Consider the following 25,730-nt stretch of genomic DNA (forward strand, 5'->3'; position numbering starts at 1 on the left):
CCATACAGTGCATGTAACAGAAGCAGCCTTGCCATAGGTCAAATATCTGAAGTGGTTTTGTCGATTTCCACTGTGGTTCTCAAAGTCATTGCCTCACAGATTTGCAGTCTTGTTCTCAGGCACGTGCTCTTAAAGAACTGAGCACTTTTAAGGTTTTCAAATGGTTCTCTCGAATCTTGATAATGTTTTTTTTTTCTGAAATTGGACTTGACTAAAGTTAATATACTTATTCCAGTATTTTTCTAATAATAATATTGCTTGTCTTTCTTCAGCCTTTTATTTTTAACAGATGTGTTTGTATTTAAACTGATATAGATGTATACACACATATATTCTTTAGTTTTGTGGCTTTTATTTGCCTGTGTTAGTTATACATAATAGTGAGCTTCATTATGACACTTTTACATATGTATGCCATGTATTTGTATGCAGTCCCCATTTCTCATCTCCTTCCCACTATCATTGATCCCCTTCCTTCTTCCTATTTACCCCCTTTTACTTTCATGTTTTTGTCTTTTGTGTGTGTGTGTGTGTGTGTGTGTGTGTGTGTGTGTGTGTGTGTGTGAGAGAGAGAGAGAGAGAGAGAGAGAGAGAGAGAGAGAGAGAGAGAGAGAGAGAGAGATCCTATAGGTTTAGTTAGGAGTCTTTACAGAGGCATGAAGGACAGCTTATAGGAGCATGAAAACACTTGTGATTAACTACTACAGAAAATGTCTCTCCCTTCCCAACATAACTGGGTCTTTTTCAAAAATTTAACTCTGCTCATCTCTTTCCTTTAGCTGATATATCTTCTTCCTTTACTAAATGAAGAGAGTACAAAGGATATAGGTATGAATTATGTATTTTATTATTACACTCTGAGAACCCAGGCCTGAGTACACACAGAGGAGCCTCAAATGAAAGCAAGGCAAGAGCTGAAGAGGAGAAATCACTAGGGGTCAGGTTTGCAGTGCAGGGAGGTTGTTCCCTTCTTGCGTCCAACTTCACACTTGGGTTCTTGATCACGGTGAGGTGCACCCTAAACTCGGGCTGCTAACTCTGTTCGCTAGGCTTTGAACTTGCAGACATATGGTAACTCTGAGTCACAATAATAATTTTTCCACTTCAGATATCCTGCAAACACAGAAGAAGTAAAATAAAAGGGGCTGGGACATTTCATAAGCTCAACAAAGGGGCATCAAGGATACAGGTCTGGATGTCAGGGTCATCTTTTTGTCATCTTACCAGTGTTTCACTCCAGGGAGAAGATACGAAGGAAGGAGACATGAAAGGAGACAAGAGATTGAGAATAGAAGAAGAGTGGGAAAACACTGGTTTTCAGAGAGGACCGCCCTCTTTCTTACCTGAGTTTCGTGACAGGCTGCCACAATAACCACCTGAAGAACTGGAAGGAGACATCTCCCAGTAGAAGAAATTCATCACATCAGCATTGCTCCACTCCCATCCGCCTCCATTGGGTTCTTGGCCCTAGAGAAGAGGCAGCAATGGTAGAATAATGGCAACTGAAGCTCTGCTTGCATGGTCCCTTCCTAGGAGTAGCTGATACCTATATCCAGCTTCATGGAATTGATCTAGTCTTTCATTCGCTTCCCAGAATTTAACCTGAGCATCTTCCTCCTATTATCAGATCTCTACTGATACTCACAATCTGTTTAAACCCAGGAAAAATAACATGACCCTTAGTGAACATAGCAAGTTGTGCTTTTGTAAATTTCTCTGAACCTCAAGGCCCACATCGATTCTCTGAAGAACAACTATGGATAGCCTTCTCTTTTGAGGTTCTCTCAGAATCACAGGTGCAAACATCCTGAATCTCACAGAAGAGATTTCCAAAGCCTCATTTAGGAACTTTGTAAAAGCGGACAGTGGTCAGCCACTTGAATGTCATCTGAAGATTAGGACCTCACTAGAGCTCAGGGATTTCCCTTTACCCCAGAGGCAATCTAAAATGTGAGCTCTGTGTATGATTGGGACTTTCTCATACGAGCACAGAGAATGAGCCAGGGAACAAAATCTATGAGAGATAGATGAGAGGAGGTGGTATCTCACCAGTGTAGGATCATGGAGCCCAATCCACACATATTGGGCATTGTTCACACTGCTTCTAACCATGGAAGACACAAAGGAAGCCTCAGATCCACTGAGCACAGACACAAGGTGTCCTGCAGGCCTCTTCTGGCAGGCCAGCTAGGAAAGAAAGGGCACAATGAGTCAGACTCTGATCTCATTAGTGAATGGTGGGCAAATGTAGACGATAGAGGCTACTTAAAGACAGAGCATTCATTCTGATTCTCTAGGAACCAAGGGAAATAGAGCCCACTTCTTTTGTGACTGGCACACACTTCCCACTGTTTCCCTCTTCTGCAACCTCTAGCACTCACATCTGCATCAAACCAGGATTTAGGAATCCTAAACAAGGCATAGCAATAGGAGCCATAGGCTCTGGAGCCTTTGGGGCAGCTGATTCGTGAAGAGGGCACATCTTCCTTGACATCTTCACCTGGGGTGGAAGAAAGAGATAAAGACAGGGGTGTAGTGAAATGAAGAGTGTGGGTTAGATGGTAAGATCAATTTAGCAAATGTTGTAAAGCCTGTATTTGAGATTAAGTCCACAATACAGACTCTGTCACCTTTTATTTCTCATCTTGGTCTTGAAATTGATGTACTTTATGAAAAATGGTCTTCTTTTAATTTTAGGCTTTACTCTTCTCCTACTATCCATAGATCCCCAATTCCACGCTAAGTCTTGCATTGGCCCATCCACTCCTTTTCTTTCTCAACAGTTCATTACTGACTGCCACACTTTCCCTCTTAAACTCACCAAGCAGAAGTTCCTAGCAAAACAGGAACCTCTTTAATTTCAGTAACGGGCTGTTATTTCACTGTATGTCATTAATGCCTTAGAGGAAAGCAGGATGATGGATGAGTTGCAGGCAGTGTTTCTGTGTGGGACTCTCTTCATCATTACCCCATGAGACTCTTCAGAGCCAAGGGGCTCTGGATAACAGGGAATTCAGTTCCAGAGGCAGGAAAACCTTACCTTTCACCTGAGATAAGAGCATCAGGCAGGAGAGCAGCATCCAGGACAGGCTGGTGAGAGTCATGCGAGGCAGCATCTTGTCTGTGAGGGAAGAACAACCAGAGTCATGGTGGAAAATACGGTAAGAGAGGACATGTTGAGAGAACCATCACATTCCTTCTCGTTTGACTAATTGTAGAGATACACACACTAATATTCTCTTTCTTTGGTTCTGAAACAAAAAAAAAATCCATCTTTCCCCCTTCTCTTGAAAACTTCTCTTGAAACAGCAGGAAACTGTTGCCGATTCCCAGATCCCTCTGTTCTGTGAGGGCAGGGACTCTCCCTTATCTTCTGTGGTATGAGAGGTGAACCCCTACAAGACTCTCCTCATCTTTCAGCTCTCACTTACCTGTCTTGCAGAGATCTGGGGTGGTTTGTTGGGACAAAGATGACTCTGCTTTTATAACAGAATTTGAGGGCATCAAAGAGAATAACTGGAATGCTTATGCAAGTCAGGGAGGTAGGTGGTACTTGGCATGGACTCAAAGAGGTTCCCATCAAAATCACAAGTTTCTTCCTGGTGAAGACTGTGAATTGCTACATATGTGGCCCTTTCCTGTCAGCATCCCTGCTCTGTTGTCAGGTGTGGGTGCAGTTTGAACTTTCTCCACCTCCTCCCAGATACTTTGTGCTGGGAAACTTAAGAAAATGATAACTGTGTTATGGATTATGCTGTAACACCAGTTTCAAAATATTGCAACCTTGAGTTACTGAAGAAAACAAATTAGCAGTGTACTTTGGTTACACCAGAAAGAAGTTATACTTCTTATACATATATTCACATGTATAATCTTGGTACTTTGTTTTGTAGGATTTAAAATATGCTAGTAATTAAATTTTTGATTACTTGGGAATTGTAACTATTGATGAGGAGGAGGTATTAATTGAAAGCGGAAGGGAAAATTTTAAGGCAAGGAGAAAAAGTCTGAACTATGAAGCAAGATTTTTAGGAAGCGTGATAATAATCTTTTCAGTCAATATTTTAGCTGAGGTATCAAGGAACAGTGGCTGAATGAACTTGCTCTCCTGTTCCCTCTTTGTGGGAAGGTCAAGAAAACGGTGGGTAAATGGTGTGTGCTTTGTTATTAATTCAGCCGGGGTCATCAACTTCTGTCCATCACCTATGCAAGTACAGGCAAAATGAAGATAACATTTCACATTAGAATGACTTTGAACTACATCAAACAATGATAATTAATATTAATAAACCCCATCCCTTAAATACATACTTTTAAACATTCTGAATGTATGTGGAAGTCTTCTCCCTGAGGATCAATGGTTGTCCTGAGGAAAAGCAAGTCGGCTTCCATAGCTTTCCTTGGCAAGTGATATGACATACATATGGTTTTCAAAACATATGGGCATTTTAAGAAATGCTTTAAAAATGTTCAGATACAATTGGTAAATATTTTTATAGCCTACTTTAATGTCTAGTGCTATAAATACCACTGATATGTGAATAATATTGGTGTTTTGATGATAATTTGGTATTTAAAGATTCCCCAAGAGGAAAATGATTTGAGAAGTTGTTGTTATTATCTATCGACCAATTCCCAGGAAATTAATTGATGGGAAAAGATTTTATGTTACATCAAAACACATGCAACCAGAAAAAAATCCAGGAAGTTTGAATTCAAACAATACATTAATAAAATAAAATAACACAATACTTAACATCTGAGAGAAATATATGGGAAGTCCAATATGTAAAACACATTTAGATTCTAATATGGAAAAAATCTCAGTAATTATGAGATTATGGGTGAAATGCGAGATTTGGTAAAGTTAAGGGGCTATGATTTTACATGTCCACCAGGATATTGATATTATATTATGAGATGACTTTATCATTTAAACTTAATACAATGCTTACAAATGAAATATGATTTTTAGAACTTACATCAACATAGTCTGCTGCATTACTGACAAAAAAGTTGGGATTGAATGGAACAAGGTAGGCAATAAAAGGATCTTTGCCTTCTCTTAGTAACAGACATGGGAATTAATCATACAATACTCTTTGGATTTATAGGATTTTTTTTCATAAAATGCTGGATAAAATGAAAGGCTGGAAAAAAGAAACACTGAGAACTAACATGGGAAAGAAATAAAAAGGCCAAATTTCCTCAAGATTTTATATGCAAATTTCCTGAAAAAAAATACTAAACAAATCAAATCTGTACAATAAATGATGAGAAAGAAGAATTAGCCTCAGGAATGCAAAGGTGGTTTCAGGAAGAACCATTATTGTTTATATCATATTGAGAAATTTTCTTTTTTGAATGAAAACAAAATTTAAATGATCATCCTGGAGAGAAAAAAATGTACTTAGTATAAATTTAACTTGAGTTATGGACATTGGTAATGATCAAGATGTACATAGGAGTACTTTAGAAGGGTAAAGAAATTTTCAAATACTGGAAATCAAAATATTGGAAATATTTCCTTCAAAACCAGGAACATAAATTCACCACCCTTATGATTCTGGTCAACAGTATCATATTACGGAAAGCACAACTTTTAAAAGGAAATGAAAATTAAACAATCAAAAAAGCAAATAGAGCGTTCGGTATTTGTACAAACATTCTATTTTCATAAAGAATAAAACCCTAAAGAATATCTAAAATAGTCATTAGAGTTAATAAGAGAATTTAATAAGCATGAAAAATATTGTCAACATATAAATTTCAATTAAACACTTAAGTTGTAGCCTGCAACATTAGAAAAGGTATTGTTAAACTAGCAGAAACACATGAACTGTGAACCAATAGCTGAGGAGCCCCCATGGAACTGGACCAGGCTCTCTGGATAAATGAGACAGTTGATTAGCTTGAACTGTTTGGGAGGCCCCCAGGCAGCGGGACCGGGATCTGTCCTTGGTGCATGAGCTGGCCTTTTGGAACCTAGGGCCTATGCTGAGATACTTTGCTCAGCCTTGGTGCAGTGAGGAGGGGACTGGACCTGCCTCAACTGAATCTACCAGGCTGGGCTGACTCCCCAGGGGAAACCTTGCCTTGGAGGAGGTGGGAATGGGGGGGTAGGTTGGGGGGGAAAGGCTGGGTGGTGGGAAGAGGGAGGACAGGGGACTCCATGGCTGATATGTAAAATTAAATTAATTATAAATAAAAAATTTTTTTAAAAAAGGTATTGTTAAGAAAGGTACTACATTTATTAAACATAGATTCTTTTCTCATACCATATAATCTAAATACAATTTTCTTTCCTTCTACTCATCCCAGTCTCTCACCATGTTCCATCCCATTTGGGTCCACCCCTTTCTTTCATTAGAAAAGAACAGGCTTCTAGGAGATAACGACAAATTCAACAAAATAAAGTATAACAAGATAAAACAAAAGCCATCATACTGAAGCTGGACAAGTCAACATAAAAAAAGAGCCCCAAGAACAGGCCCAAGAATCAGAGACCCATTTTTTTTCATAGATTCAGGAGCCCCATAAAAATATTAAACTTAAAAGCTATAGTTTCTATGCAGGGAACCTGGCACAGACCCATGTAGGTCTTTGATTACTGCTTCAATCTCTGTGAGCTCATGTGAGCTTTGCTCAGTGGTTTTAGAGGGCCTGTCTCTTCTGGTATCCTGTCTTCCCTGCTTCTTCTGCCTCCTTTGAGCTCTAAGGGGAGGGGGGGAATTTGAGGAAATTTAGAGCTGTGTGCTCCAAGTGCTCTCTCTCTCTCTCTCTCTCTCTCTCTCTCTCTCTCTCTCTCTCTCTCTCTCTCTCTCTCTTCTTTCTCTCTGCATAATGTCTGGCTGTGAGACTCTACATCCATTCCCATCTGTTGCAGCAGTAAGCCTCTCTGACGATGGCTGAGTAAGATACTGATCTATGAGTATAGCAGAGTATCAATAGGAGTCAATTCATTTTTACTTTCCACTGCACTAGATTTCCGTACCGCCCTTCAAATGCCCTTTAATCTTAGCTATCTCTCCCCCAATTCCTCCTTCAATCCAATCTCCTCTCCCTCTTCCCACCTGATTCTTCCATTCTTTCCCCTCCCTACTGTCCCCTCTCCATTCAGCAGGAAAAGTATAAAAATACTGGAGACTTCTTAACTGATGATCAGTGTTGAAATCTGATACTTCAAAAGTCATATGTCACAAGTCATGTGTTCTATAGATCTTGGTCCTCTTTCTATACCCATGGCAAACTTTGTGAATCTATGAAATACCATTTAGATGTAGAAGGGAGAATTCCACCCAATTCCATCCATAAGGCTTCAATATTTCTCATAAACTTGAATGTAGGTGAGAGCAGAGGACAGGATATGTATGTTCTGCACTCTGATCTCATGATACTACTTATTCAAGACTGAAATAAATATAAATATGTCATCATCTTTCTCTTTAATCTCTTTGCATGATTTTGTCATTACTGTTCCTCTGATGACATATTGATATACAATAAATTTTCCCCAAAGTTAGTAATTTGAAACAAATTATTATTTCTCATGGTTTGTGAGGTGATTGGGTTTACCTTTGTTGTCTCTTGTTCAATCTCCAGAACCCAGGCTACAAAAAACCAGGTGTAGTATTATTGTGTCCTTGTAACCCCAGTGCTGGGAAGGCAGAGAGAGATAGATTGATCTCTGTGGCCCATTGGTCAGCCAGCTTTGTTTGCTTGTTGAGTTCCAGGCTAGGTGAGAGACAAGGCAGAAAACACCCAAGGAACAAATACTCTGAGATCGTCTAGCCTCCATAGACATACATATATGCTTGCCTGTATTGGCATACATGTCCACCACTAACCGAACCCTGAAAAACACACAAACACACACACATGCACACACACACACACACACACACACACACACACACACACACACACACACACACACACAGAGACAGAGAGACAGAGATAGAGAGACAGAGAGAATAAATCACATATTGCTATTTTACCCATTCTCTACTGACTAAGCATGGGTTGGTACCTTTGCCAACTAGTATATTAAACCTTCTAAATTTTATTTAATATGCTAGTATATTTATTCATAATTATGTTAATTTTATAGTGTGTTTTCAGCTTGAAAATGAAATTTTGATATTATTTCCAAAATTAAATATATTAGAGTGATAACTATCATTTTTGACATGTATTTCTCAATTCTCTAATGAGCTGATAGACACAAAAGTTACTGAGGGACAAGTCCTAAGTCTTCTGTTTTTGAGAAACAGTAGAATATCATGAATGTGTGGATCAGAGAGCCCCTGGGAAATGTATTTGTTGCAAACCATACTAAAATCTCAATCTTCAGGAAGAATAAATTCTTATTGGTCATAGAAGTCATCTGTAAGAATCTATGGAAATAGAAAATGATAGCAAAATTAGCCTGCAAGTGGAGCCATTATGGATAATTTCAACTGCTTTATTTTGTATTCACTATTAGAAGTAACATTCTAAAATGAAAACATATTCTTTGGCCTTTCCTTGTAGGTTTTGCAAACAAAATGAGTTTTAGAAAGCCATCACATGGCAATTTAGATTAAATAACTTTATTCAAAGGGCGATTATTTTCTAAGCCTTTGAGCTTATTCCCTAAGCAGCTTTACAAGAAAGCCTACTTTGCATACAGAATTTAACACGGAAATTTTTACAGATATATTTGAACTAAATCAAGGGTCAAAATACTGAAATTGTCCTCATGGTCAACTTTAAGACCAAAGTTTACCAAAAGAAAGAAAAGGAGGAAAGTTAGAAGAATGGAAGGAAGGAAGGAAGGAAGGAAGGAAGGAAGGAAGGAAGGAAAGAAGGAAGGAAGGAAAGAAGGGAGGGAGGGAGGGATGGAGGGAGGGAGGGAGGGAGGGAGGAAGGGGGTCAGATTAAAAACTCAGATATGTAAATAAATTTCTTCAAGATACTAGATCTTGTGAGTTAGTCAGAGTTTAAAATAAAGGAAACTTTGCTGTTTGGGGTTCACAATTCACAACTTGAAGTGGGAACCACAGATAAGTGGCTTTCATAGAAAAAAACTTTTCAGAAATCTCTATGACATTAGGAATATTTTCCACATGTCTCCTATTGCCTTCTCTTCATGTTCTGTATATTGTTTAGGGAAAATTTCAGGTAATAAACAAGATGTCATTATAACTGCAGGAAAGCCCAAGAGTTAAGACAGAAGCAAACTGCAAACACAATCTTTAGGATTTGGTAAGGGTGATGGAAAGAACATACATATTGAAGGGTAAACAGAAAGGCCATGATGTATCTCGGAGATGAATTCCACCCCAGAACACCAGGAAGTTCAAAGTGGAGTAGCATGAGCTTACCCAAGACGAATCCAGGTGGCCAAAGCTCTCTGAGGAAGTATCACCTCCAATATTCGAGGAGGTTTTGTAGTCAGCTTATTCTACCTGAGTAGGGATGTCAGATGTGTTGGGCTGGGAGAACATGGGGTTGGGATTCCCACCAGACATCTTAGCTTAGAAAATACCCAAGATATTATGGATCTTTAAAATCATGGTACTACCTTTACTACCTATGGTAGCCCCATGATCTCTTAGATACTTGTTTTCACTGAGCTGTGACACATGCCAGTCCAAATAGTGGACAAACAGAAAGCACAGTGATTAAGGAGTTGGGCTCAGGGATCAGCTCTATTTCATGAAATGAATGTGGAATCAAGTAAAACAATGCATAGATGTCATTGATCATGGTGTCTCATATATAATGTAGTAAATAGAAGATAATAATATTCTTAATGGCTGTTCATGATAGAATTGGTGCTTGATAATTCTCAGTGGAAATACCATTTGATCTGAGGTAAGGTTATTGAAAAGTAGCACCACTGAATCACTTTGTAGCTTAGCTATTAGCTGTATTTGATTTGATCTTTTCTTTAACCTTTAGCAATGCTCACTTAGGGGCATGTGGTCATACTTGTCCAGCTCTCTTCATTCTCAGAATATGCTTAAGTATCATAAAATTGGATTAATTTTTTAAAAAAGGAATTCAGATGTGACTCATTAAGGAATTCACTTTTTAAGAGTGTTATCAAAGAATTGTCAGTGAAGGAGTTCACTAATGACTGCCATTTATATAGCACTGATCTTGTGGTAGACATTGTGCTCAGAACTCTGCACACATCAATGAAATATCCAGAGGATCATTAGGACTCAAATAGTCATACTCTCATTTTTCAGAGGAAGGAATGATCATCTGAAGTGACTGAATAACCTGGTAACAGATCAGTTAAAGTATCATCAAGGCCAAAGTGATTCTCCAGTCACTGTCACCAGCTTCCTCTGAGAGAAAGAGAAGGGAAGATCTAAAAGTAATTTTGAACTTTGCTATAAAGCCATTCATTACTACATGAGGCAAAAGGAAAAGTGTCTTAAACATGTTTAATTTGCCATTGAGAGTATCTGACATTAAGAAGACCCAAGCCCAGAAAATCAGCATCCTATTATGCATAGGAGGGTTAAAAACTCTAGGGAAACTCTGTGGCCAATATCTCAGAGTAGTTATTTGCTAAGCTACATTACCTTAATGGATATTATGAAGGAGAGGGCTCAATGGAGTCATTGGATTTTCCTTACTTACTCAAAATACAATATCACCAATTTCCTTTTCTTATAAAAAGATAGGTACTAGTCCTCATCTCCCTATAAATTGTCTGAACGCTTGAAGTTCCAACTTCTCTTTAATTTAAGCAACTGACTAATTTAATGATACTCTCCACTAGTTACCTTTGTCTTCAAACTATCCTGTATACTATAAAGGACAGCTGTTCACTCTATATTACATTGAACGAACTCAGGAAGAGAGAGGGCATATGACTTGGACTAGGCAACATTGTACATTAGAGGCTAGGTGAGAAATGGAAATGAATGATCCCAGTGAGTTCTTCCTTCTAGGTATTAAACACTTATTATTTCACTTCATTTAAGATTCTTCAGGCATTCAGCAGCCATGAATTAAATTCTAAAAAGAAAAAAATTAATTGTTTTCTGACTTGATACTATTAAAAAATCACCTCAGTAGATAGATTCATTAATTTTAGGACATCTTATTTGCTTTCTGCTAATGGAATTTTCCACAGGTGATTGGTTAGTTACTTTTCCTGAGTCAGATGTAGAGTTTAAATGTCATTTTATACAAATATGTGTACTTCAAGGAAGATTGGAGTAATTTAGTTTTCAGAGCAAATAGAAATTGCTCTAAATAATTTTTGTAGCAGGGCTATAAGACTTAAAATTATTGGGGATTTAGGTGTCAGCATTTAGGTGCCCATCTATGCAAACATAGATTCCATGTTTTGGTTTTGGTTTGAGAAAACAGCATTTGATCTGGGAGATTTCAGTTGGTGTCTTTTCCATAAGTGTTCCAGTTGTAGACATTACAAAAAGTTAAATGCAGCATATTTTCAGAAGTCACCCTGGAGTTTAGAGATAAGACAATCACCATGAAAGAGGAAAACTGTGAGGAGGAATACAGCCTCCAAAACTCATGACAATGAATCCAAGGGATGGGCATAAGCCATAGTTGATGAGAAATAGCTGTCTCCACTCAAGAGGAGACACTTAGAGTGGCTTGAAATTTTCAGTGCATCTATAATTATTGACATTGGAGAATCTGAGACTGCAGTAAGAGGAAGTCTCAACATTCTTACAGGAAGGTATCAGAAGAGTCCTTAGGATTAGATTTTTTCCATGTTGGACTCTGTACCACTATAAACCTCTAGTGCAAACCATAGAGTCAAGGTTGACATTTGAGAATGTAGACTAGGCTAATAGAATAAGACAAAAGGCAGCCCACAGAATGGGGAAAGAATTTCACTAACTCCACATCTGACAGGGGGCTAATATTCAAAATATATAAAGTCAAGAAATTAGGTATCAACAAACTAAATAATCCAATTAAAATGGGGTACAGATCTAAACAGAGAATTCTTAACAGAGAAAACTCAAATGTCCAAGAAACACTAAAAAAGGTTCAATATCCTTAGCCATCAGAGAAACACATATCAAAACAACTTTGAGATTGCATCTTATATCTGTCAAAATGGCTAAGATCAAAAACAGGAGTGACAGTTTAGACTGCTGAGGAAATAGAACAAGGGGAACACTCCTCCATTGCTGATGGGAGTGCAAACTTGTACAGTCACTTTGGAAATCAATATGGTGGTTTCTCAGAAATTTGGGAATCATCCTCAAGAACTAGCTATACGACTCCTTGGCATATACCCAAAGGATGCTCCATCCTATCACAAGGATACTTGCTTAATTATGTCTGTAGCAGCTTTATTCATAATAGCCAGAAATTGGAAACAATCTACATGTCCTTCAATTGAAGAGCAGATAAAGGAAATGTGGAACATTTACACAATAGAGTATTACTCTACTCAGCTGTTAAAAACAATGACATCATAAAATTTGCAGGAAAAAGGATGGAACTAGAAAAAAATTATCTTAACTGAAGTAACTCAAACTCAGAAAGGTCAACATGGTATGTACTCACTTAAGTGGGTATTAACTGTAAAGTAAAAGATAATCATGCTATGGTCCACAGACCCAGAGAGGCTAATTAACAATGAGGCCTTAAAGGGATCACAAAGATTTCCCTGGGAAGGGGAAATAAAGTATGTTTCCTGGGAGGACTAGGGATGAATGGAGTTGGTAACAGGAGAGATCAAGTGGCAAAGAGAGTAAATACTGGGAGAAATGACTGGAATTAGGGGGCATTTTGGGATCGAGGTTAAAAAACCTAGTTTAGGAGAAACTCCATGAAATATATGAGAGTAACACTAGAAAAGACTCCTAGTAATGCAAGACACAAAGAATGAATAGGCCATCTTCTGTAACCAGGCAAGGCCTCAAGTGGAGGGATTGGGACAACAACCCAGCCACAAAACCTTTGACCTACAGTTTATCCTGCCTGCAAAGTATTTTGGGACCAGAGCCTAGCAGAATCCTCATCAAAGAGATGAGAGAGACTTCATCCAGCAAGTGATCAGAGCAGATGCAGAGTCCCACAGCCAAACATTAAGTAGAGCACAGGGAGTCCTATGGAGGAGAAGGAGGAGAAAAGATCAGAGGAACCAGAGAGGTCAGGGATGCCATGAGAACATGTCCCACAGAATCAATTGACTAGAACTCATGAGGTCTCACAAATGTGTAGAGTACCTAAGGTTTTTCTCCAACAAGGTGTTAGCTTTTTTAGTTCCAAGATGTAATGTGAAAATCTATGAAGGTTAATGGTGTAGATCGAGGAAGGATGAGAGAATATACCCTGGACAACTGGGAAGTAACTACACAATAAGAATATAGATGATATTAATAGTAATAATTTCAAAATAATTCCTAAACATTCTACTGTATTCTTATAGATGCAATAATTGTTTAGGCTTATGCTCTTATACAATTTTTAAAATTATTTTAAAACTGTTTCTTTGTGTGTGGTTATGTGTTTATGTGTGTGAGTGTGTGTTTATGTGTGGGGGTATGTTGATGTGTGTTTATGTGTATGGGTATGTGTTTACATGTGTGAGTGTGTGTTTATGTGTGTGGGTGTGTGTTTACATGTGTGAGTATGTGTTTATGTGTGTGAGTATGTGTTTATATGTGTGAGTATGTGTTTATGTGTGTGGGTATGTGTTTACACATGTGAGCATGTGTTTATGTGTGTGGGTATGAGTTTATGTGTGTGGGTATGTGTTTACGTGTATGGGTATGTGTTTAAATGTGTGGGTATGTGTTTATGTGTGTGGGTATGTATGTGCAGAGTGCTGAAGCAGTAGCCTAATCCCTGGAGCTGGAGTTACAGGTGTCTATGAACTTCCCAATGATGGAACCAAACTTGGATCCTCAGTAGTTTCTTACCCTAGATTCATGTCTCCTGCTATACATTTTTAAAAAATATGTATTTTATATACTTTCTTCCTAAATAGCTTATGACTCATTAACTGTCAGCAACAGAACTAAAATTGATTTAACACTACTTCAAAACATTTTTCTTATATAAACTTTTAAGTGAAGTGTCTTGTGGTGAATATTTATATTTCTATTTAGTGAAAGATGTGGTCAGCTCCACTTTCCCATTTGTTAAGGGGAAATGACAGTAGGAACCTGAGCTGCTGGACATTTGTTCTCTAACCTCCTATGGTTTAATACATCAGGTTTGAGCAAAGTCAAGTTTTTACTTTTTATCCCCCAGCTGGCTTATATATGCAGGTACTGAACTTGTAGGGAATATACTTGCCTCAGTAAAGCTTTTTCCTTTGTAAAGGGCATGACTCACAGCTCGGCATTACTAATGGGGATTAATGGGTGTGCAGGAACATGGCTTTTAAATAGTGAAACAGCAGGAAAAACTCTAAGTGTTTGAATGACTTAGCAGAACATATGCTTACCTCGGTGCGCTTAGCTTACCCTTCTCTCTACTATGAGCAAAGACTCATTGACACTGTCTATAGTATTTTTTAATCTTACCACAGGGAGACTGCCTGTGGTAAATGAAGTAGTTTTGCCTCTGATTAAATACTTTATATAGGCTTTCAATAAAGTGCGAAGTCTTTATTCCAACTCAAAAATGCATAAATAGGGGTATGTAGCTCAGTGGTTGTTGTCTAACAAAGAAGTTGTCTAACAAAATCCTGGACCTCATTCCAAGACTGGTAAGGTACACACACACACACACACACACACACACACACACACACACACACACACACACAAAGAGAGAGACAGAGACAGAGACAGAGAGAGACAGACAGAGAGAGAGAGAGAGAACTAAACATAGATGGATGGACAGCTTGATGGGTTGATGGATGGATGGATGCATAGATAGATGGATTGATGGAGAGACAGATAGATAGAATAATAGCCATATGGGTATTTATCTGTATCTGTCTATCTATCCATATCCATATTCATATATATATATACATGTATGTATATATATATATATATATATATATATATATATATATATATATAAAATCTCCAGGTAGATATACACATAAGTACTTGATATATTAGAACAGATAGATAGATAGATAGATAGATAGATAGATAGATAGATAGATGATATGAAAGTAGCAAAGAGTCCTATATGGGGGAAAGGAAGCAAGAGAATAATGGGGGGAAGAGAAACAATTGCATGTTCTGTCTTATTTTATAAAGAATCTAGGTTCATATATATATATAAATATATGTCTATATTAAGATTATAGAAGGAAGCAAGCAATTTGAGCTGGGAGATGCTACTTCATAGCATATTCAAGTGATTGTTATGAATGTGATAGCTGTTTCTAGGATTGCAACTTGATCCAATTCAACTTCCACCTGAGTGCAATTTTTCAAAAAGAATAGAAGACTAGTTTTCAAGGCCCAACATGACTTCAAATGTTAACACTGACAGTTCCTGGTTTTTGGCATAGGGTAAGTAGCTTCACTTCTCTCCATCTATTTCATTTGTGATGAAGTAGATACAGTGTTTCAAGACTCTTCTGAGAATCAAAGACCAATATTGACCTCAGCATCACTGAAGGATAAGGAAGCTAGAACAGGCCCATTGAGTACTGTAAACAGAAAATTCACTCATACTGTATCTAAAGCTGCTTATGAAATCTTTAGTTTGCAATTTTTGCTTTCTGTAAAATAACAATGGTGATATTTTTCATCCAAGGTTTTCTTGGGAACAGGCTAACATTTCTGACTAGCTAACATTTCCCATTCAACTTTCTACACGTGTCCCCCTTCCCAACTCTGGTTTATCCTCAAGTATGCAATTCTCATGTTTCCTCACGGAAGCCTATGGCCATTCACCCCTGTTCCAGTTAATGCATGTCCATGACTATTTGGTTCATTCTGCACTATTTCGTTATTTTTCCCCAAAGAAATGCCCTCTTTTATTTTTATGAGAGAAAAATCACGTAGTCTTTCAAACTAAGTGCTAATGAGACAAAAACCAGAAAATAAAATCTCTATGGAGACATGACTCTTTAAGCATGAAGAACAATGTTAACACTCTTGTGCTCTGTAATGAAGTGACATGAGTGGCCATTAAAACATCAAGAGAGCTTCTGGAGGTAAGTAGATCACTCAGAGGGTGAAAACACAGACAAGGGAGACAGTACAAGTGAAACTAACCAGCAAGATGGCTCAGCAGGTAAAGCACATGTCACCAAGCCTGATATCCTGAGTTCAAATACCCGACTCACTGGTATAAAGAGAGAACTGACTCCTACAAGTCATCTCTCACCTCTACATGCTTGTTGCAGCGAGGAGGGCACAAGCAAACACATACATAAATAAAAATTATTTAAAACATAAAAAATTAAGTATTTTCAGCACATTTTATCAACTCACTTATAAATTTGGTTCCTAATATGGATGAAAAGAATGTCAGGAGTGTTTTAGGAATTGAAAGGAACATGTGGGGATCTTGAGGAGATACAATCTGACAAAGTGCAAACATAAGGTGATAAAAAAATGCTGAGTTAGAATCTAGGCAATAATGACAGGTGCTCCTGTAGGACAGGGTTAAGGATGGAAGTGAAGATGTGCATGGCTTAAGGTAAGCCAGTTTCAGGCTTTACAAAAAATTCTAAGTTATTGCAGAAAAAGGAAAGCATTGGAGATTATCATACTAGTGCAATAAGGCAAGGCTCAGAAAGATCTCTCTCTCTCTCTCTCTCTCTCTCTCTCTCTCTCTCTCTCTCTCTCTCTCACACACACACACACACACACACACACACACACACACACACACTTGTATATGTATGAGACTACAAGGTAGAAACAGGGGCAGGGTTGACTATTTGGGAGAGAGAAGAGCTCTACTGGGAGAAGAGACAGGAGAAAGAGAAGAGACTAAGAGGAAGGAGAAGGAAGTGGAGGAGGAGGGAGAAAAAGAGGATGGGAAGGTTTCTATTGTGATTATTTAAAGACAAATTGTCAAACTATTTTAGCAAAGAGGTAGGTAAACAATGCCCAGTTCCTCACTCTGGGTGCATTCAACTTCAGCGTCATTTGTTTGGTGCATTTACTTACCTTTAGGACCTGGGGCCTATGCAGGGTCACTTGGCTCGGCCTGGGAGGAGGGGACTGGACCTGCCTGGACTGAGTCTATCAGGTTGATCTCAGTCCATGGGGGAGGCTTTGCCCTGGAGGAGGTGGGAATGGGGGGTGGAATGGGGGGTGGGCTGGGGGGAAGGTGAGGGGGGCCGGAGGGGGGAGAACAAGGGAATCCGTGGCTGATATGTAGAACTGAATTGTATTGCAAAATAAAAATAAAAAAAAATTAAAAAAAAGAAATTATTTAGAAATAGCTAAGTAATTCTTTCACAACTACCTTGATAGATTTGTTTGTTTGTTTGTTTGTTTGTTGCCAGTCTAGATCACTGCATTCATATGCACTGCAGCTTTTGGAATACAATTACCCTGGAGCCAAGAATGGGTATCACAGTAGAAGCAGAGGTGACTGTCTCAACTTCAGCGTCCAAAGGAGGAAGCTTTGAGGATGTGGCAGTGGTCGGCAGCCGGGAGGAAGTGTGTCCCCATGTGTCCCTTTGTATAAAATGATTGACTCCTAGAGTTGAGAGATACCCTAAATGTAATCTAAATCAACTCTTTCCGGGGCTGTAACTCCTGGATAAAGTAATTGCACGCACATGGTTCAATATCAAGGCCTGGCTGGACAAACTCTGTTTTTTTTTTGTTTTGTTTTTTTTTTTGGTTTTTCGAGACAGGGTTTCTCTGTGTAGCTTTGCGCCTTTCCTGGAACTCACTTGGTAGCCCAGGCTGGCCTCGAACTCACAGAGATCCGCCTGGCTCTGCCTCCCGAGTGCTGGGATTAAAGGCGTGCGCCACCACCGCCCGGCTGACAAACTCTGTTTTAAACCTGTGTATCTCCAGTGAAGGAGAACCATGGCCTGACTGAAGCCTCAGTCTTTCCACATGTGGCACTCATCCCTTACAGTCTAACAAGACGTTATGGATTTTGACTTTTTAGTGGAATACCAATGGCTGGATGCTAATGTTCAGGACTGATGCAAGGGTGGCAGGTATGTGAAGGGGAGAGAAAGCAAAGTGTATCTCTGCTCAGAAACTGGAACAGCAACAAGAGGCGAGGAGTGATCAATCCTTGCCAAGTTGGGAAAGCAGAGGAAGGTTTTAGGCGAAATAGCCAGGTGGTAGGCTCACTTCATTTATTTCCCCTGAAAATGAATTCTATTTGTCTACCAAAACAAATATCACATTCCACCCTGAAGGGGAACTCATCACATTCCACCCTGAAGGCCATCAAGGCAGGAAGAAAACACCTGAAGATATGCAGGAATGCAGGAAATGCCTGGAGGAGCTGAGCCGAGCTGAGCTGAGCTCCTCGGAGCGCAGCGCAGCACTATGGGCATCCCCGGAATGGGTGCATCTTGGGAAAGGTGGAGAAAGAAACACCCAGTCTCTTGGGCAGAGTCAAATGATTTCCCCTTCCCCGTCTTCTGGAATCATTTCTTGGGAGTCCTTGTGAACACTTGGGCTCCTGCTTGAGTCTCTTAAAGCCTGTTCCATTTGGTGCCTGCAGGATGAGGGCCCACTTCTCTGTGTGTGAGTGAATATTGCCTTCCCAGAACAAGGACTGATAAGAAATTATAAACACAGAAGTTTTATCAGAACCAGAGCAAAGTCCACTGCTTTTCAAGGAAATTAAACTGAACCGTCAAGATGCAAACAGTATCAGGCTGCAATTACTGGTAATTAAAAAGTAATAACACACCTTTTTATGTAGTCCTGGCCTTGTTGACCTAATGGCTCACAACATAATTGAAGTCTAGGTTTAGAAAGGAAATGGAGCTTTTGTTTCTAAAAGGAATTGTGAACAGGGGAAACCATTCAGGCAGTTTTAGGGCAGGGACCTCAAAAATGAGCATTTCTGCCTCTTGTCCTTATCCAAAAGCTGAAAACACTCAAGGTGTTATAGACAATTCTGTACCAGCCAGGAGGCTAATAATATCAGAACCAGGTGGAGTATGGGCTTTCATTCTGGTGTCTCATTCTTCTTTTCCATAGCACCTATGTGTACACAGCTGCTTGGGAGATATGAGTGAGGGTGTAGCCCAAATCCCGGTCCAGACAATAGCATGAAGAGGTGCATGAGTATTGTCGTTGGGTTGTCTGGATTGAATCACTCAACACCTCCAGCCATGTTTCAATACAGTGAAGCTTTTGAAGCCCAGACAGCGGCCTTGGGCTGAGGGTGCTCTGTGGAACCTGTTCTTGCTATACAGGTGCTCCCATGCCTTCCTTTCACCTTTCTCCAAGTTGTCACCTAGGTACTGATAATGAACTTTCCTCCCCCGCCCAAAGCTCACCTTCCTGCTGACCCTGAAGTCCATTCTTCAATTTATCTGGACAAAGGATTAAGAAACTGCTGTCCTGGAGTGGCTTTGGTAAGCATTTCATTGAGGACCCTAGGCCTCGAGCTATTTCTTACCTAATAAAAGAAGGTTTTCCTTGCTTCCTGTGTGTCCCTGCTTTCCCCTCCTCACATCAATGGATTCCCTAGTCTTCCTAGTCCTCTGATTTGCCTTAACTTGCTTGTGTCTCTGAAATGCCATGAGCTGCTCCAATGTAAGCTGGGCTTCCCTGGAGGACTCTTTAATTCTGCAACAGGACTTGATATGGTTCCTTTGTTTCCCACTGTGTGGATACCTCTTCCCTCCCTCTCTCTTAGCTTGAGAGACAGGTTTGTTCTAGGCTCTCTCTCGTTCTGTGTGTGTAGGGGGGGGGGGACATGTAAGTAATATTATCATTTGGGTGTTACAGAGCTGTCCCACCATAAAGATCTGTGGTGATGGTAGCATTGCGTCTGTGCAGCTCCCAGAGGAATGCTTCTTGCCATGGGTATAAGAGAAGCCAAGGGTGGTTAGAAGGAGGAAATGCTGATCTTTCAGAGAAGAACAGAGAGGATGGTCAGGATGAGGCTGCCTATGGAGATGAGGGTGAAGGGGTTTCCATGTGGGGGATCCAGAGCACAACACAGAATATGCAGGAAGCAAAGAACTGGGTGGGGGGAAGCAGAAGTGTAACACACAAGCCAGAGGAAGAGAACAGTTGATCTTACTTGGTAGATTGTCCTAACTCAGCCTTCTCCAATTCCCATCTGGTTCAGTTCCAGCCCACTCTGTCTTTCATGTTTTCCACTTTTCCAACCTTGGTTAGGTCCTGTGGAGTAAACAACACACACAGGATGTGAGGTACAAGCTTAGTTGCTCTGAGCAATAAAGAAATTTGAAATTTGGAGAATTCTACCCAACTCTATGGCCAGAATTCTGCTACACAGCAAGCTGCAGTCATCTTGACCATGCTCTGGGGTTACCCTCACCAACACTTGTCCACCATGTAGAACACTTTTTATCTTGAACTGTAGAACCAATTCTTCTCAACTTGTTATGGATGTTAAGGTCAGAACTGTGCTCTGGCCATAACAATCCAGACTCAGCCACCCATCCTCAATAAGTCAATTAAAAAATCCAAATTTTCATGAAAAGCAGAAACAGAATTATTCAGGAAGTATATTGGGAGGAGATTCAACGACCCCCTTCCAACTCAATTTTGTGGGGTACTGGGACAGATCTGACATTTAAGTAGAAGGCCAGAGTTATGCATCTAACTAAGCAGTCTTGGTTAAGGTGATGCTCCCCCATCATTTTTTATGGCTCCAGACTCTGCAAGGAGGTCTGATAAGTTATAAAATTGTTTAAGGACAAGATCCTCCTCTGTCTGGCCAAGACTTCAACCTTCTTCTTCTGGAAATATGAGATTCCAGTTTCTTAGTGTCCACCATTTCAATAGTATAATAATTAAAGTGAAGGGCACACTATTTTTTAGAATAGCCTTATACCTGCCAGGCAATTTACAAAACCAAATTTTACCTTCTTAGCAATCTTTTGATAAACCTTCCTGTATAGCTCACTTTGCCCACTGCATTTTACAGCCTCCTTTTCCTCTTAACACACATCACCCCTGAGATTTATTTGTACCATTGCTTGTTATCAGATCTCCCCAGAGTGCCAGAATGTGAGCTCCAAAAAGGCAAGGACTGGTTGGGCAGCTGGGCATCCTGTCACCTGAAGGGCATGTGTGTGGAAGTAAATACATTTGTTAAGAATAAGGAAGCACTCTCTCAGAAATAATAATCCAAGAGCACCCAGGAACTTAACTTTTGGCTTAAGTGAGTGGCCCCTGTCGAGATGCTTATACTCTGAGGGTAATAGGAGTTCATTTAATGGGTGTGGATGACATTTGAGAAATCCTTGGCACAAGGAAGCTAATGTAAAATAAGAGAGTAGCAATTCTTTCCATCAAGTTGCCCATCCTCACCCAAATTCTGAAAGGACTTGAGTACGTGATATATTTCCAGCAAAGGGTCATCCAAAGGTCATCAAAATGTGGGGATGTTCAAACTTTTCCGAGTTCCCCTCTCCCACCTTCCTCTTTGCTGAATACCCGAACAAACCTTGGAAGTCTTCTGAATGTCCCTGTCTTTGATCACTGTCAACTCCCCCAGCAACATGGATAAATAGGCCCAGAGAGATGGCTCAGTGGGGTCAAGACACCTCACACCCAGTCTGACAATGTGAGTTCAGTCCCCAGAACCCACATTATGAAAGGTTGCAAGTTGCCCTCCAACCTCCATAAACACTCTTTTGTATATGTTTGCACATGTGCACACACATGCACACATGCAGGCAAATAATAAACAAATGCAAACATCATAAATGTAAACGTCTTTTGTAACCATCTCTAGGACTATTATCCTGGTCCACACCAACATCACTATAAAGCTTCAACATTACCACTTCATAGGTGTCCATTCTCTACTTAGATTCTTTCTAGTCTTTAGAGATGAACTGTGAACGATCTTGGGGATAATTAAAGTGTATCACCCCATCCTCCCTTCCTTTCTCTATGAATTACACTTAGGAAAAACGAGTGAATAAATCACCTGTCTGAGTTCGTTTGCCTGCTTCAAACTCTAAATTCACCTCACACATCCTTACTCTATATCAACTACAGGCTATCAACCCTAAAGAAGTAAGATTTGTTTCCATCTCTGGACACTGCCACATTCAAATACTGAGCCATGGTATACCCTACTCCTTACTTTCCACTACTTGATGTATCATGCTTAACCTTTGGGTCTTAAATGTGACTTCTTCAATGAAGCCTTTCTAGAGCTTTTTTCTATTGGCAAGTAATCTCTCCCCAGTTTCTCTCTATAGACTTGCCCATTTCTCTATCTATCCCCAAGCTCATATAAAAGGCTTAGGTGAGTTAAATGGTGTCACATGATGACGATAACGGCTGATGGATGAAGGCAGCAGGTTCCTAAGCTGTTTGCTTTCTTGGCCCCTTGGGATAATCTTTCACACATTTTTCCCCCTCCACTCATTTTCTGTTCTTTTTTTTTTTTATATTCTTAAGGAGTATTGTTTGTGGTGATTCCCTGCAGGCTTCCCAGCAGGCAGGGAAAACCAATCCATGAAGAGACAAGAATGAAATTCAGCCCAGCCCGATTTTATTGTAACCTGCTGTGGACCAGGACCTCTAGTCTGGCCCAGATCATTTTATTTTAGTAATATTGTAAAGTACAGCACAACCCTGGGGGAAAAAGTTTTCTGATAACAATTGACTCTATCCCAGATGCACAACAATTTAAGGCATGTTTACATTGAGATTCTTTACAAAGTACATCTGGCTTTCTTCACATAATGGGTACTGTTGACTCAGATATAGTGCCTAAGATTTGGAGTCCAGGGAGATTGACTGAGGTAAACATAATGCCTGTCTGTGTCAGAATTGGTCTGGCCCTAAGATGACATAGAAGTCACTTATGCTGTTGTACAAATGACATCTCACACAAGGATGAGTTTTATTGCCTAGAAGAAATACTCAGAGTTTTATGGGGAAAGGGTCTGGGGTAAGTAAACCATAAATTCTGGAAGATATGGGCTGGGCCTGGCTCAACAGGTAGCAATGGATTACCAGGTTATAAACTATATTCTTTCCCCAGCATTCTGAGCTTTAATTCCATTGAATAGATAAGCTGTGTGTTTAACTTCCCTGGCTTCTCCAGTGTTTATGTGTGTACAAGTCCTTTTTGCTCTCTACAGTTCTTCAGTTTAATTCATACTCTTCATAGGATGAAGAACAGTGTTGGCCACACTATGTGGACTTGGGTATCAGTAACTCAGAGCTAAGATATGAATCTTAGGAGGGTTGATGATCCTTATCCTATGGGAATTATCAACAGAATTAGAGCATTCTACTGAAAAGACAGACTCATGTTCTGGTTAATTCCTGCACAGGTTATTGGAAATGAGCCTTTGAGATTACTTGTTCGACAATTATAGTTCCCTTTGCTTACAAGGGGTTTTAGGTGGTTGTTGTCAATCTGTTTTACTGGAGCTGAACTCAGGGATACAACTTCAAGCATTTTCTTCATTGCTGAAATTTTACTACATTTCCTGACATATATAGGTTCTTCAGGAACATTGGCTAAATGAGTTGAGTTGGATGGTATGCCTTGAAAATATGACTGATCTTGGTAGGGTTTTAAAGGGATGCATTTGCATGTGAGGACACACTTCATTCTGCATGAGCATCTACTCAGTAGTAGCTTCTGGCCAATGAGGAGACTGGAACAAGCCTGGGAGAAGGGAGAACATCACTCAGCATTAAGGTTTAGGGTCTGTGGGTAGCCAAGAGTCTTAAAGTCAAAGATTCTAGGCAAAAAGGTTTCTGCATGAATCTTTTAAAAGCAAAGCTTGGAGGTGATTATAGTGATCTTTATACTAAGACAAATCATATAATGACAGAGAAGTCTACAAAACTAAGTATAATATAGCCATGTGTTTGGGCACATAGCCTATAATCTCAGCACTAGGGAGCTAGAGTCAAGAGGATCAAGAGTCCAAGTTCATCCTTGTTTAGAGAGTAAGCTTGAACCCAATCTGTGTACAGGGGACCATGTCTCAAAACAAAACAAAAACAAGCATATTAACAACAAAACTGCTATATAATTTTTCAAGTAGAGACTTTTGGGAATGTGAGAATTCTAAGAAATGTAGGCTCCCCTTCTCTTAGCCCTGGTGTTTCCTAGGGTAAGATGATGCTATAGTCTTGGTTGTACATTAAGGGTTCATGTGTTAAATAAAGTCTCAGTCTCCACCTTTGTGCTACTAGGGGATAGAAGAAATATGAAAAGTAGGAGAACTGGAAATAGATTGTCAGGTCACTGGGGATGTCTTCTTGGAGAAGACTTTGGGACTCCTGTCACTTTTCATTTCTCTGTCTCTCTGTCTCTGTCTCTCTCTCTGTCTCTCTCTCTCTCTCTTTCTCTCTGCTCTAAGCCACAGGTTAACAGATTTCCTCCACCACATAACTCCAGCATGATCTACTACCTGGATAAAGACGAAGAAAACATGGAGCCAACTGGCCATGGACTAAACTCCTCAAACTGTGAGTCAAGATGTCAAGATAAGCCTTCTTTCTTTCTTAGTTGATGACTTTAAGTGGTTGTGACAGTAACAAATGATAAAAGTCTCTCGTAATGAAAATGAGATGGATTATGAGATCATTAGGCTTTGTGTCTCTCCCTGTTCTGCCCAACACAGAAGTAGTCTATATCCTACTGAAACAGTGACTGAGGCTTCTTTGTTCACCTGTGCTGGTAGCTGCCTCCTTCCATGGCTCCTTTAGACCCAGGGATTTGAAGGTGAGGGACACTGAGCATTTTTCTGCTTTTGTCCAGAGGTGAGGAGCTGTGAACTGCCAAGTGAGAAGAGTCTGATTCTGCTGAAAAGGGCTCAAGCCAAGTGCTCACAAGGGATTCAGAGTGGCAGATCCATGGACAAGTGGAATAAAGAAGGCCAAGGATCAAGGATACCTCTGCAGTTGAGCCAAAGGCCAGTTGGAAGCATCTGTTAATAGAATGTAATCTTAATCCATCATAGGTGAGGCAATGTCTCATCTTCAGAGCACATCCCTGTTTGAGTGATGAAGTCCATACCCCTGATGAAAACACATCGGTCTACTTTAATCCCATCTCTCCTTGTCTTTGGAGTAATTGTCTTTGGCACAGCCCCTCAGGCTACATACTCTTTGTGAGTGTTCACACAAGGTTAAACCTCTTTGGAAATGCTGGCCATGATTTGATCTCTGCTTGGAATGCTCTTCCATTCATCTTTGCCTGAAAATTTTCTCTTTGCTAGAGCCAATATCGTATCTCTTCTCCTAGTTTTGTTTGTTATGAGGTGTCCTGTGTGAAGTAGTCTCTAGAAATAGGAACTGTGTCTTAACTCATCTGTATGTCGTCAGAGCTACATTCAGTTTCCTGCACAAAGCAATTAAATTAATTAATTCAATTGATTTCCTTATTCATACAGAACCTCTGAAGCATGAGGTCATATTTGCTGGCCTAACAAGGACCACCTCATCCCAACACGTGTTCCTCACTCATGGATCCTGATTAGCTAGGTGTGAGCTGCTAACCCACTTTACTGGGCTGAGTGGAAAGCATAGAAAGTTTACCTCCTAAAGCTCTTTGGCTAGTGATAGAGCACAGTAACATCATGTCAAAGATTGAGAGATTAAACTATACTCTCTCACAGTGGGCAACATGCATAGTGA

The 25,730-nt window shown here is 39.8% G+C and overlaps 1 protein-coding gene across 1 annotated transcript; it reads right to left on the reverse strand.

Moving 5' to 3' along the window:
• Positions 1-823: 823 nt before the first annotated feature.
• On the reverse strand, positions 824-3,497 carry LOC128099341 (regenerating islet-derived protein 3-gamma-like). Its single transcript, XM_052721221.1, has 6 exons — positions 3,432-3,497; positions 3,041-3,121; positions 2,382-2,500; positions 2,050-2,187; positions 1,344-1,467; positions 824-1,113 (listed from the first exon to the last, which is right to left on the reverse strand). Exons 2-6 carry the CDS (start codon positions 3,114-3,116, stop codon positions 1,046-1,048), a joined length of 525 nt encoding a protein of 174 aa, XP_052577181.1. The 5' UTR covers positions 3,117-3,121; positions 3,432-3,497; the 3' UTR covers positions 824-1,045.
• Positions 3,498-25,730: the final 22,233 nt, after the last annotated feature.

This window comes from Peromyscus californicus, unplaced genomic scaffold, assembly GCF_007827085.1.
Source record: "Peromyscus californicus insignis strain IS unplaced genomic scaffold, ASM782708v3 Scaffold_6__1_contigs__length_162567912, whole genome shotgun sequence".
Taxonomy (NCBI): Eukaryota; Metazoa; Chordata; class Mammalia; order Rodentia; family Cricetidae; genus Peromyscus; species Peromyscus californicus.